Source organism: Zeus faber, assembly GCF_960531495.2.
Source record: "Zeus faber genome assembly, chromosome: 11".
In the NCBI taxonomy this organism is placed as follows: domain Eukaryota; kingdom Metazoa; phylum Chordata; class Actinopteri; order Zeiformes; family Zeidae; genus Zeus; species Zeus faber.
Genome location: NC_137205.1, coordinates 19313903 through 19328858, shown reverse-complemented (window position 1 = coordinate 19328858; position 14956 = coordinate 19313903). Strand labels below are relative to the sequence as shown.

At 40.4% G+C, this 14956-nt stretch overlaps 2 protein-coding genes across 3 annotated transcripts; both read right to left on the bottom strand.

Annotated features, from left to right (window-relative positions):
* Positions 1–10435, bottom strand: stxbp2 (syntaxin binding protein 2). Of its 2 annotated transcripts, none has more exons than XM_080009931.1 (19): positions 10397–10435; positions 8747–8796; positions 8579–8660; positions 8096–8172; positions 7911–7986; positions 7682–7785; positions 7438–7586; positions 7260–7344; positions 6771–6901; positions 5783–5890; positions 5523–5580; positions 5338–5403; positions 4934–5014; positions 2983–3124; positions 2791–2897; positions 2594–2692; positions 2420–2505; positions 906–1075; positions 1–753 (listed from the first exon to the last, which is right to left on the bottom strand). In XM_080009931.1, the coding sequence occupies exons 1-19, from the start codon at positions 10431–10433 to the stop codon at positions 674–676; spliced, it is 1788 nt and encodes a 595-aa protein (XP_079866057.1). In that variant the 5' UTR covers positions 10434–10435; the 3' UTR covers positions 1–673. The 2 variants fall into 2 exon arrangements, with proteins under 2 accessions (XP_079866057.1, XP_079866058.1); XM_080009932.1 differs by having other exon boundaries at positions 906–1072.
* Positions 10436–11473: 1038 nt separating this feature from the next.
* pet100 (PET100 cytochrome c oxidase chaperone) lies at positions 11474–14249 on the bottom strand. Its single transcript, XM_080010247.1, has 4 exons — positions 14050–14249; positions 12753–12839; positions 12257–12289; positions 11474–11908 (listed from the first exon to the last, which is right to left on the bottom strand). The coding sequence occupies exons 1-4, from the start codon at positions 14137–14139 to the stop codon at positions 11819–11821; spliced, it is 300 nt and encodes a 99-aa protein (XP_079866373.1). The 5' UTR covers positions 14140–14249; the 3' UTR covers positions 11474–11818.
* Between the last annotated feature and the right edge of the window lie 707 nt (positions 14250–14956).

Below are 14956 nucleotides of genomic sequence, written 5' to 3'. Positions count from 1 at the left end.
TTGAGTGAATACAGGTTTCTTTTATTAAGCAATTTGACTGAGAAAAGCAAAGAAACAAAATTCCCACCACACTCACTCCAAACTTTTCTATATAAAAGTACATAGTAAAAGTGCAATAATTCAGAAGACAGCAGTGTAGACATCCCAGTGAGAGCAGAAGTGATAGATGATAATACAGTGGATACTATCAGACACTGGATAGCAGCAGACCTTTCGTAACTATAAACAAAAATAAACAATATTCCAGCATCCACGACAGCCTAGAAATTGATACAACTTTGCATTTATATTAAAAACTTCATACTATCCAGTTCTGAGTGCAATATAAGACAAATTCAATATGACAAAATAATCATTTGTGAATCTTGAATTAATTACAGCAAAATCTATGCTAATCAAGTAATGTTCATGAAGAGATCTAGGTTTATTAAATTAAATATTATGAGTACATTATTAATCACAACAGTCGTATATACAATCTATTTCAGAAGCACTGCACTAAAAAGAGTTGTAAAAGGGAGGGGGCGGGGGATATATTTTCTTTTGACTATTAAATATAAAATTTGACTTCATGCAGTGCTTGAGATGCCTCAAACCCTGAGAGAATAGACGAGCACACAGTCATCTCAAGCGATAAACTCTGAATCTTTTTCTTTTCTGCTTGGAATCATGTCTAACATTCAGGAACGAGCACTTGGTCCAGACTCTTCAGGTCATTGAGGAAGCTGGATGGAGTCACAATGTGAGATGAGCCTGACAAGGGAAACAGGAAAATGTTCCTCGTTAGAATGTCAACAGCCCTGCATGTAGTCCATTTAAAAGCAACCCCCCCCCTCCCAAAAAAAACCCAACAAAACAAAACAAAACATGGCTATCAAGTCCAAACTGCTTTCCCAGATACCTACCAATCAGCACTTCCCATTTCCCGCCCTCCTTCTCCGTGGCTCGAGTGACCTCGTAGGCGGAGCGCATCTCTGAGTGCGACACGCCGCCGATCACAAAGATGATGAGCCGAGGGCCAGAGCGGTATTCTGCTGGAGACTTGTTTTTGTGCCATTGTCCGAAACGTGCGCTGCTATTTAAAAGAAGATACAGATTTCAGTTTTTAAGAAAGACACGTATTATAAAAATAAATAAATAAAAAAAATTGAGATAAGTATGAAGAACATTATCATTTCTACATAATCCAGTCGGCGCTTCCTCCATTCTTTAATGAAAGTAGCCGATGAGATACTCAAATCCACGTGAAAAGCGAACTACTATACAATGCGGAATATACACACTTTGACTAGTAATGTCAGCTTTGAACATACAACAAGAAAATTCCTGATTACGTCTCAATCTGTTATCTATAGGCCTCAATGTGAATTGAAATGCATAGCATTTGTGGTATTGGCTCCAAAATAATAATAACAGGACACTAGAATTACCGTAACCCGGTTGTATGCCTCCGCCAACCAAGTTTCAAGATGGGCACCCAAGATTAGTGCCACCAATTCAGTATCCGACAAAATGTGACAAAAGAGGTCACAATCTCTCCTTCTGTACCTGCGTTATGGCGTTGAATAACGGCCAGAAAAGTGTTTTTTGCAAGACATTATGATGTCACAGTGAAAACCTTACGCTTTTGGAAATAAAACGTCATCGCTTCCATTATTTGTTGTCATAATTAGCACATTCATGATTGAGTTATGGCCAAAAACGTGTTTTGTGAAGTCACAGTGACCTGGACCAAAGTCGTATCAGTTCATCCTCGAGTTCAATTGGAACGTTTGTGGCAAAATTGAAGAAATTCCCAGGAGGAGTTTCTGAGATATCGCACTCGCGAGAATGGGACAGGAGGACTTACAGACAGATGGGTAACCCAAAAACCTAATGCCTCGGTCGCGACGCAGAGGCAAAAAAAAAAAAGCTGAAAATTTGTCACACTCTCTAATTGCTGTTGTCGTGAGAATTTGGGACTAAAAATGGGGTAATGGGTTGAGGTTGAGAACCCCTGCTCTATTAAATATTCTATATATAATGCAGCTAACAACAGCTGGCGTTGTAATGAAACGTCACATTAATGACTACTCAGATGGTGAATAAAGTGCTTTGCCGTACAGCACAGAGAGGAAGAGCTTCCATTAGCAGACGCAGATTACGGCTGAAACAAGTTTTCCGAAAAGCGGTCGGTATAAGCGCCCGTACGGATGTCCGAGACCCCCCCGGATTATTGGGACTGAAAGCAAAACTGGCTCAATTTCACCTCTTCACCCTCACCGTAGCTGCATTTGTGGTATTCCCCCCCCCCCCCCCCCCCCTATCTCTTTAATTGAATCTCTCTTTATTTTTGTTGTTTCACTTCATCCTCTTCACCAGTGAGGTAACAGAGCATCACCTCAGTATTAAAATCACAAACTTTCTCTCGCGCACCGACCTGACTGCCGTTTGGGTCGTGTTGATGGGAGCCGGGTCGGAGATGAAAGGCCACTGCTTCCTGTCCAGCTTGTCCTCGATGGCGTTCTGGAAAACATGGTCAAATAGAGGTGAAACAAACAAAGAGGAAAAAGGAAAAACATCCAGCGGCCTATATTTACCAGACTTTAAATACCTCCATGATGTCTTTAATGATGGGCGTCCATCTTGAGAGCTGGTAGGTGGGCTCTGTGCGCTCTTTCCTCTCGGGCAGTGTGTTTCCAGCATTGGGGCCCTGACGGAGCAGCAATTCATCAGACCGACAAGATGGCATTATGGTATTTGACGGTTGGGAAGCGGGATGTGAGGAGCAAAATGTTAGTCGACATTTACCCCGGATATAATGTTACATCCCAGACTCTGTAGGTTGGTGATTATGTTGCTGTCTGACTGGATGTTGGCATGCTGGATAAGCTTGGTGAGGTTCTCCTCTCCAATACCTGCGGAGAGACACATGAACATCATCTAGAGCAGGGGTTCCCCAAACTCCTCCGCCCCCACCCCCTAAATGCATCAAGGACTCACCCTTTTTCTTGTGGAAAATGTACAGCAATATGATGCGGATCTTGTCGTAGGCCCCAATCTCGTTGTTGAGCAGCACGGGCACGATGCTCTTCATGGCGTCTTTCAGGGCTTCCCCCTCTGCGTTGGACCCCATGGCCAGGTCCTGTGGAACACACCGGTAGATCAGCGTCGAAGAGGATAATATGTAACACAACTGTACCTTAAAGAAGACCTTGATATTTTATAACCTTGTGTTTGGCACCTCGGGGCTGAATCGTAACTAAGAATCTTCTAAAGTGATCCATTAATGAGAGCAGCTGACCGCCGCGCACCGAGCTGCAATACGCGATTGCCGTCTCTGTGGTCTTGATTGCATCATTGTACTATGTTCTGGCTGAAACATGCCTGAAATGTACTGTTTGTCATATTATACATGCAGGTTGCTCTCGAAGAGTTGGGCATCCAAGCAATGCCATGGAACTCCTTTTCAAACCTGTTTGTGCAAGATCATTGTATTTATATGTCAGCATCTTGATATCATTCAAAGGCTTATCGAAGCTTACAAACTCGCAGCCAAAAATGTTTTTTTTTTTAAATTTATTTATATATATATATATATATATATATATATATATATAATTAAAAAAAATGTCTTCGAATGGCTGAAATATGTGTTTGCGAATAACAATGAATTAAGCTAAAATAAGTAGTAATTCATTATTTCTTACATCTTCCATATAATGGACTGTTTGCCATATTTGCCATATATCGGACGACTGCTCAAGGTCACAAAAACTTAGCATCAAACTATCTGCTATATCGGCAGCACTGAGCAAAACAGGTTTCTTCATGTAACGCTTTTATACTTACAACTAGTTGTAGGAACCTTCTGGCATACAAATCTGGGGAGTTGGGACCTTCCTAAAAATCTCTGGCTCAAATGACACTTAATCCAGATTCTCCGTCGGGTTTATCCGAGGAATCAGGTTAGCTATTGTGTTCGGTTTAGTAACTATTGTGCATAATCTGTATATGTATGTGACGAATAAACCTCTTGAATCTTGAAAAACAAACCTTCTTGTTAGCATTTGAAATTAAGAGAGTGGTTAGAAATGCACATTGAAATGCCCTACGAGTACTTTTAATCATCTACGATACAGTTACAGAAGCCCATTCAAACCGAGTTGCGTAAAACATCGTAGAACATTTACGGACAGATGACAGGAGAAAGTGGCGACGGGCTGGCTTAGGTTGTCCATTTTAGAGCCAACGCATGCCCGTAGGATTAGAGAGACAGCTTCTGAGAATTCAGACGGTGCATTAGCGCTACAGAGTGAACCACTACTACAAGCGCTCGATTAACACTTTGATCAAATAATGCCAGCGCCTCATTCGATACAGGGCTAAATGCAGTAGCAAAGACATTCTTTGCAGGACAAAGCAAAGGCTTCAGCATCCAGACAATGTGTTTTGGCTCAGAACCACTGTGGGCGAGGCCTTATCCCGCGGGGGGTTTGAGTGGAGAGGTCAAGGCGTTACATATGTTTGGTGACGCTTAAGGCCTTTAGTCACTACTTTTAGCAGTGACATAACGACTTCCTGTGCATTACCGTATACATAAAATGGAGGTCAACGCCCCACATCAAGCTCCTTGTGTAATGTTACCATTAAACAACGGCACAGAGTGTCGGTGGCTAGCAGACGCATCACAGAGCAGCTATAAATAGAAACGTTATCTGGAAAGGTTGTCTCCCACGTTGAACCGGGGGCAGATGTAATTCCACGTCAGACACTCTTATCGTGGCTTCCCACCGCGGATAACATGTTTGGCACAAAGGTGTTTCTGTCGTAAACTAAACTAAATCTTGATATCTTATTAGAGGACAAAAGTAAACCTAAGGCAGAGACAAACGTGTCTCCTTAAAATGGGGATCTTTGCAATTTAATTTCAAAGCTTTACATAAATACTGACCTGTTCCACCTCACAAAGCTTGTCCAGGGTCGCCTTGAATCTCTTCATGCATGCATCCGCTAAGTGCAAGTGGGTGGAGTACTGGAAAGGTAAAGGAGGCAAACAGATACACAAATAAGGAGTGTGGGGAATATCTGATGGAATACTGTTAGTTATTTACAATTCTCTAAATCTTAGATCGGTGGACAAGCCATGAATTACTATCAGAAATTAATAAACACAATAACACTATTAGGGCTTGCACCACTCCACAAATAAGCTTGTCAATCAACAGAAAAAAAAAACAACATTTGCGCTAGATTTGACTGTGATGATCTTTTGACAGGTCCCTAAATAGCGGTAAAAATGGTTCAAGGTAAAGTATCGTCTCTTCCTGATACAACCCTCCCAAAATATAGACTCACCAGGCTCAACTCTTTTTGATACTGTGGCATCTTCTTTAACATCTGAGAAAGATCTTTGATGTTGGCCTGGGAAGAACACCACGTTTTTAATAACGCAGGGCACAGATAGTTCACTGTACATTATACATCATATAAGAAATATGTATTAATTACTATAGCATATAATACACACAAAAAAAACTCACATTATCAGTGGACATCCTCTTACTCTCACAGAAAGTGCGGAGAAGTTCTGTCACTTTCCTGGAAAAATGAATTCAGCATTTTAGAAAGTTGACTTGACTGGATTACAAGCGATAAAATGTACTAATCTCCCCAACAAAATGGACTTGTACTATAAGCAAAGACTGATTTGTTACTAAAATGTAGTTAATTCACGAAAATAAAGGGGGTGTGGGAGTAACAGGGGGGCTCAAATATTGTGATGATGGATTGTCAAACCTACTTGGTGACGTCTGCTATGTGCATGTGTCTCAGCTGAACCCAGAGCTCATCATCTTCATCTAACAGAACCTCTCTCTCCTTGGATTCTCCAATGCCAGTTGTCTGATACCTAAAAAAAACAAAACAGAATGTATTAAATACAACTGAATATGGACATTTGAAAAAGGAATGGAATCCAGGAATCCCTCTGCCGCAGAGGGACACCAGCAGAGGATGCACTCGTGGTACAGAGCAGGTCACTGCAGCATCACTGACACAGAATCATGATTTTGGACAATTGAAGAAGAAAGGAAATGTATCCATTTTAAATAAATTCAACTCGGTAAATATTGTGAAGTTGTGGTGAGACAAAGGATGAAATTAAGGATGTAATTAAAAAATAAAACAACACCACAATTTTCTGATGGACGGGAACCCTAGCTCAGGATACAGAAAGATGTAACCTTAGGCTGCTGTTCACATGTGTTGTAGAGGAGGAGTAAGGACGACTGCTGCTCTTCAATGGAAGTGAATAGAATTTGAATTGAATTATAATTATTTATTTTTTTTAATTGAAAGTGAATTTTCAAGGGTCCAATGAAACAAACAGGGTTGAAAGAGCAGTTTTTGTTTAATTGGCTCAATTAGTAACTAATTACTTACTACTATTTAAAAAAAAAAATATATATATATATATATATGTTTTTTGATTACTTTTTTTTTTTTTTTTTTTTAACACAAACTGCCTCACACTGGTGGGATATCGATGTTTTTGAAACGTTCTGCCCAATCTGTTTAAGTGGGCTTATGCCTCTTTTTTTAGCAAACGCTAAAAGGAATGGGTAAAACCAACAAAAATGTTTACTGGCCCGTTGTCTGCAAATACTGAATGGGTCAAAAAACGTTCGTCATCCCTTGTATTACATCTTACCAACTGAGTGCATTTGTGGGTAAACAGTGATGCTGTTTTTGGATATGCACGTCGCTACAGTGAACATTTATTGACACACCTGTAGATGTCTTGTTTGATGTCTAGCAAATCGTAGGCCATGGCCTGGAAGGTCAACTCATGCAGAACAGGTGAGATGGGGTCAAAGCCGCGATCAATGATCAACAACTGGGATCGTGCCTTATCCGCACCCTGAAAACATGTTAAAAAGAATGACAAGCTATATTGTACATGTAATATTAATAGTTCCTGAAGCCAGTATTTGACAAAGGTGCTTTCTGTAGAAATATATAAGGAGAGGAAGTAGTAGATTTATTTCAGTGGTGTACATGCCTTTTAAAGACTTGTCTCAGACGCAAGGAAAGGTCAGCTAAGAAAGACAGAAAACAAGGGAGGAACAAAGAGCAAGAGTCCAGCAAAGAGTGAGAAAAATAATTAACAGGAAATAAGACCCGGAAGGCACACAAACTGGGAGATGTTTGGCACTGTCGTTAAGCTGGGAATGCACTGTAGCGCTTGAAGATTTGCGATGGCTCTGTTCGTTCCTCACCTCTCCCATGCTCGGGTTGTCTGCTTTATGGGCGTTGAGGCGCTGATACACCTCCTCAGCCAGTCGAGCGTTCTCCTCTGGACCCCTGGCAACAGTGTGGTATTTGACTATTCAACTTTGAACAAAGCAAGTGAATCCAATGGCACACAAACACAACTTTTAAATGAGACTTGCGTACCTGCGGTAGCGGATGGCGGGGTACTCCTTCAGTGTATCGCAGAGGGTGGCAATCTGCTCGGCTAGATTCTCCATCATTTTGCCTTTGTCTATATTTGAGACGCGACTGTAAAAGCAGTGCGTGGAGGTGGAGTCATCGAGCGAGAATACCTGTAGTGGCGCGAGGGATTAAGGTTTGACTTCACTCTTGCCACAGCATGTTTGGGGAAAAATCAGTCCTTGAGAAAATTCGAATGAATCCCCACCTGCGATTCGTACGGCAGGAAGGCAACATTGATCTCTTTCAAAGTCTTGGCAACCTTGGCAACTCGGGATCTTCCGATTTGAGCAAAGAGACCATCTGGACAAGCTACAGAGGAGCACAAAAAAGTTGTTACCTTCCACTCGTATTTCCATCCAACTTGCAAGTATTGACAGCTAAAATGCTGCGGGGAATTATTATTTTTTTTCTCCATGAGAAGCTTATGATCTTACTGTCGGTGAAGAAAATATGCGCCGCTTTGTAGGTCAGAGCAGTCTCTTTGAAATCATTGATCAGAGCATGAACTGACTGCAATTAAAAACACAAAAGGAGTGGAATCGAGGCCTTTAAAATATCAATATAACACAACCAAGATGAGATCATGAGGTCTCGATTGGGGTTAAGGTGCACGTCTCACCTTCTCCACTGGTGAAATCAGATAAATGGCCTCCAGTCTAGAAATAGGTTCTCTGCGTTTGTTGATATCCTCCACAACTGTAAAGGGGGGAAAAAAACTACAGTATGAGCTTAATATTCTGGCTTAGTTCCTTATATTACATTGTAAAATGTAATATAGTTCCTATTATTACATTTCACTGCATATATGTATGGAAGTATGTATATGTATGTGACAAATAAAAATCTTGAATCTTGAATCTTGAATTATATGTTCTTCTTTCAACAAAGCATTGCTAAACAGTTCCGTATATATTCTTCTTTCAACAAAATTGCTAAATTCAAGGTATTATTTGAAAACATTATTTCATTAGTTGTATTTATTATATTACATAATTAGTTGCCATCCTATGCCATCCTAAAAAAGAAATTGAGCACAAGTAATGAGTGTACAAGGCTTAACACGCCATCCCTCCAACGCCGTGGCCTTTCATTGCATACTTACTAGTTACTCCCTCTGCCAAAATATCGGACATCTTGCAACAAGATGATAATATTCGCATGCTGATGTGATCCACGATGAGGACCTGAGGAGTCATAGACACAGTTTGGATGATAAATCGAAACCAAGCCATGTCAAGTACGTTTGACGATTTGTGGGGGCAAATTTTACCTTCCATTCTCCATCCTTCTTGACACTCTTGATGACTCCGTTGAGGATTTCTGCCGAGAAATGTCAAACACAGTTTTGGGTCGGCGATAGAAAGCCCAAGTTTTGCAGCGTTTCTTGAGCACTTGTTAGAACTTTTCCTATTAACGTAAGGGGTTAGTCATAAATCTCAATACCTGAAGCCTCGCATTTTGTAAAAGACCTACATTTACTGTTCCCATCATTTGTATTTGATACTTGCGTAGACATTTTGAGAAATTTGCTTGTGGCTATTACACAAGAACTTTCAGTCCATTTAGTTCAAGATGAACTCGTAGTGAACACTAAACTCTGGTCAAATGTACTACACATTGGGATTACAATCAATATCTTCATGCACAAAAATGTGTGGAAGATGTGTAATAATGTGCAAAGAGAGAAGTAAAATGTTTGGTAGGCCTCTATCACATAATGACAAATGAGGAAGTGCCATATATTATGTGACTTCATGCCTCCTGTGGAATTTGACTGATAGAAATCATTTGCCACCCGGTAGTGACTGCTCTTTTGCAGTGACGTTTTCTTATGCACTCTTTCTTTCTTATCACAATTTATTCACTGTGTAATAACTATACTACTTAAAAGGAGTTGTGGCTGACCTGTGAAGTGATGACTCATTTACTTAATTTCCCAAAGTACCAAAATTATAAACTCAAAAACAATAATACAATTTGGAATCATCTTTGTAAAGACGTCTAGGCCAGATTTAGAGATTAACAGGTCTGAAAGAGAGGACATGGGGTGTGCATTTCGTTTTACAGTTTTCAAACAAATGTTAACTAATGTAGTGCAGCTCAAATGTGGAGGCACTCACGAGATAAGTAATGTGAAGGTGGAATCACAGGTTATCGCAAGACCAAACTGCTTATCGCAGTGTGAACACACACATAATGGCTTTCATAAGCGTGGCAGTCGCAACAAAATGGGGTGACAAATCCTTTTTGTGCTGCCAGGCTCGTCGACATTTGAACAAAATCACTTCGATCGAAACAAGTTTTACTGTGAGGTAAAAAACACTCGCGACGCCTTCGACACCTGACTTGAACGACAACAACTGATACGACACATTACTTGACGAAACCTTCAACCGACCAAAGAAAACCTCAAGAGTTTTTTTTTGGTTTTTTTTTTATCAATTCGCTCTGGCGGCTTCCTCTTTCGACCCGTGTCATTTTGGACATTTTAGAGATCAGCAAAACCAGAATCCCTGAATTCTACCTCGACGTACATCGGCTCCCTTTAGCGTTTCCACCCTGCGATATAAAAAAAAAAAAGCCACCGTTCGCGTATGTATTGTTTGCCTCCGCTAACGTTGCCAGAAACTCTAATTGAACAATCACCCGTTGGCTGGCGAGGACCGCCCGACACGACAGCGTGGAGCAGCTTCTCTGGCGCTGTTTGACTAAGTTGACTTTAGCATGTTAGGCTAAAAAAAAAAAAAAAAAAAACAACCCCAAAAAACCGGAGGAGGAAGAGAATTCACCCGGGCAACGGACAGCTAGCACGAGCGGTTCTGGCGATTCGGCAGCCGAAGCAGCCGAAGCGGCCAGGAACCACACACTTGGCCGTCTCCTCACGTCCGAGCGAGCGCGAAGTCAGGGGGCTACAACTTACTTTCTCCCACTACAGCCTTCAGACCGCTCGGAGCCATCTTCGCCCGTCGCTGACCTGCCACTTCCGCGTTGCTCGTTTTCCTCGTTCGGCCGAGCGGCTTTTCAGAGCGGAACGCCGCCGCCCAGAGGCTCGTTTAGGCACCGCACCGTGCACCGTGCACCGTCGAGGCGCTCGAACGCTGTACTTACTTCGTTTTGTCGTCGTTTCCCTCTTCATGAACTCCATAATAATAGTTCAATTCAAACGAGGGATATTATTTTATTACATAGTATATATTAGGGATATAGGGATATGATTAGGGAGAATTGCAACCTGACTGCATTGACTTTTTTCTTTAACTTATTGGAGGAAAAGAAGGAAAACGGAAAAAGAAAAGAATAATGAATTGTATTTTTACTACCTCTGCACTGTGCCCCCCCCCATCATATAACTTCAGGTAGTCCTAGTAATAATAACAATAATAAATTTCCAATAAAAAAAAATAAACATCTCAGGCTCAAATTAAAAAACAACAACAAGTGGATACTATTGAACCCCCGGAGAAAACGTATCCGTGAAGACCCTTTCACAGAAGAGGAAAATACATTTTCTTGCAGCATTTCCAAGTAATTCAGGCCCGCCGGTTTGCATGAGACATAATCACGAACACAACAACACTGTTATCAGCCTACAATCATCACATAGTGAAATAACGTGACGCAGCACCATGAATTCCCTATAAAAGTGTTGCAACAACACATACTTGCTTGTGTTGCTTCAACACTACAGAGAAAGTGTTCCAATTGTTGTATCAGCTAGACTGCCGTATCATAAAAGGCTAGCTTTGGTAAAAAAAAATAAAAAAAGACTGAAAAACATAAAATAAAAAAAATGTGCATGTAGGTATGATGTATGCATAAGAAATGTTAAGACCTTCAGTGACAAATGAATGCGGCATGTGACAGTTTCTCAGTCACTCCATGTGAGTCCACAGAATATAACCACTGATCGGGCATGAGCCTCTGAACAATGACCAGTTCAAATCTTCAGTGGATTACTTCGCCAAATTGTGAAAATGACAACGCACAACTCAATCAATTACACTTCAAATAAATCTCGTTTATTTTGATCAAAGACAAAACATGAAAAGAAAGAGATAGAAATACAAAATCAAAAAATAAATATTATTGAAATCTGATCAAAACTTGGCGGAAATTGTCTCATGAAAACAGCTCAGACAAGAAATATTCAAATGACTGTTATTCTAGGGAGCACAACAGGACAGCGTAATGGGATTTGTTTGCAATATCGTCCTTGATTTCCAAATGATCACAGCCGGTCTTGGGTAGCCAACTTATCCCTTGCAGCACAACTGCCTTTTAATCAGGGGGTCTTTCCAGGTTTTTGCTCATGGGATGTCCCTTGTGCCAAGCTCGAAGGTCTTCAATTTTCTGAGTCTACACGCATCTCTTTCAGTAATCGCTGCTCCTTGCGTCTTCGCATTCGCTCCTTGAAGTCCTCCAACTCTTTCCTCTGACAAAAGAAAACAAACCCAATTATTGACATTCCAACCGACAAACCACTGCTTAGGTCCCAGTATTCATTTACGGTTCAAATAGTTTATTTTTGGCAAATCTTGTTGTGAGTTAAGTCAACAACAATGAAATATAGAGTTGTCTAAAGAATGGTAATGCCACAGCAAAGTCGACATTCGATCTCAATAAAATAAAAAGTGACAACGGGGAAAATAAATTAAATTAATGTTAAGTCTGAGTTTAACAATTATTGTAAATGGCCACTGTTGTTTCCGTCCTAAAATCAAAAATGTAATATTGCTTTACAGATTTACATTTCAAACATTTCCGGAAGACTATTACTTACATGAATTTGCTCATCAGCAGGGAAGATCTCCCTCTGGACGTCATCCATGTGTAACCAAAAGAGAAAAAATTAAAAATAAATAAAAATGTGTCAAGACGAATAACCCATAACCAAAGGTTATGTTACCAGAACTACGCCAGAGTCACAATTGGTTAGAACCATAAAATCAAACACTACTTGGCATATCCAGTGCCCAGATACAAACACAGCCTATGATATGGGACTATGGCAATCTGATTCGTTCAGTGGATTCCTCCTCCTTTGGCTTTAGGTTTGATATGTACTCACGATTTATTTTTTTTACCTAAGTGACTTAATGCAGGAGCGTAAAAAATATATTTGCTTTGAAATTTAGTGGAGTAAAAGCCAAAAGTCTCAAAAACTGAATATTACCTAATTGATATAGATACTTGATGTAATTAAGTAAAATAACATTGTGCTTGTACTGTTTCCACTCCTGCCTATTGTAGCCTATTATAAAGATTCTAACACTGACCTTTCTTTTCACTATATATTCTTCAAAATATTCAGCCTGGTTTGATATCCAGAACATGGTGACGGGAAAGGAAAGATACAGCATCATCTGTTTAACAGAAAAACAAGAGGTGGTGAAGGATGAAACACTGTCCCCGATGAAAGCCCATTTCTGCCGATATGAAAAAAAAGAAAAGAAAAAAACCCAATCCTGTAAGTCATTATTTTCTTGAAATAATGACTGAGTATCTCAAAATAATGATGGAACTCTGGATTGGTTACAGACCAATGAAGAGTTTTGTTCCAAAATGCGAGAAACACCACATTTTAATAATTTCTTTTTGTCATCAGAAATGGCTGTTTGCCTATGTACTTTCTGTGTAAAAAAAAAATCTTTCTGGCGTCATATTCTGAAAATAAAGCCTACATTTTATGCATGCTTAAAAATGCATCTCTCTGCAAAACGCCGTAGGATCTCCCACAAATGTATTTTCCCTGAAAACGCCACGCATCCATTATAGAACTAGAAAAAAATAAAATAAGGGTTGAAATAAAACACATTCATAATGCTAGTGGATACCGTCCATGCCTTGTGATAATGAGGGTGATCCATTTTCGATACTGGCTCTTGCCAGCATCAATGTCTTGTCACCAGTCAGTCGCCCTAATCTGCGACAAACACTGCCTGTATTTATTTGCACATACAAAGCATAGCAATATAACGTAAATGTTGTTTTTTTTGTGGCACTTTCACCTATATTTCGTTCATTTATTTGGGTTTGTGAAAAAGGCAGCACAATGCAGGAGGGGCTATTCATTCACAGTTAACATGGAGGGATACTTTTTACTGAACAGATCTGCACAAGCGGTTATTATAGGTTATATATTAAAATCAATCAAAATATCAAAAGCAATACCTATATCTCACTTTGCAATTTTCTAATTATTTTGAGGTACTAAGTCATTTTTTTGAGATGTCACGTCATTATTTTGAGATATTACGTCATTATTTTGAGAAAGTTGATCATTATTTTGAGATACTCAGTCATCATCTCGAGAACCGTTGTCATTATTTTGAGATACTAAGTCGTTATTTTGAGACAGTTTGTTATTATAATGACATGCAGGGTTTTTGTTTTTTGTTTCCACGGTTACATCACTAGCACGCCAAGCTAATGCTAAAGGTTAGCTGCACTGCACAACACGTTTATGTCAAGTGAAAATACGATCTGGAGGTTAACGAGGAAGAGACCGACGACCATCGAAAGAGCGACGATAACAATATCGATTTCGAAGGACATGTATGTTTTACCACTCACCCGAAACACCTCTATTTTGACACCCATGTCGGAAACGCACTTCACCCTCCGCGCCACTTCCGGGAAAGCGCTGACACGCGCCCGCGTCATCCGAAGAAAAGCCAATCAGCGATGACCTCGGAGACGAGCGCCGCCGCTTCCCGGTCGTTCAGAAGAAGAACACTTACAGACGATCCAACGTCATGCCTTTTTGGACCTATTCCCGGCTGTTATTTTTAAACGGCACAAAATTAAACACACGGCGACCAAGATGTGTTGGAGAAAACCACCGAGCGATCAGATTAGACCATGATGACGATCACATTAGCAGTGAACGCTTGCTCAAACGTTGGCGCAAGTACAAATAAATGCTCGCAGACCGTGCGAACAACCCTGCTTATTTTATGCCAAACTTGGATATAAATATCTAGGATGTCGTTCACAAGCTGACAGCATTCCATTTTTAAACAAGCTTCTCTCTTACAAGTGACTTCATTGTGTGTTCGATTGTGTGGGTGGTGAATAAAACGTTATTTCTTTTAAATGACTTCTGTCGCTTTTACATTGGCCGTGTAATCCGTGACGTGTGCGGGGCTGTAGCGTTGCGTTAGTAGTTACAAGTTCATATTTATTACCTCGAAAATGTTTACGCCTTTGAACTTCGGGAAAAATCAATCTGCCTACTCATGAGTGTAGTATCTTAATAAATACCGGAAACTATATTTCGTGCGCTCTATTTACGAGAAGCACGCACACGGGAAATGTGCCAATGCTAAAAATAGGATCGCGAGCCATCTTCCTGTAAATGTGTTTTCAAGGTTGTTTGGTCGATCGGCGTTATTGTTCCAGCAAGGGGCGCTGCAGGTCACTGCCGTTTCTGGCGACGCCTCACGGCGATACGCTCGGATGGCGAACGAGTTCTTAAAAC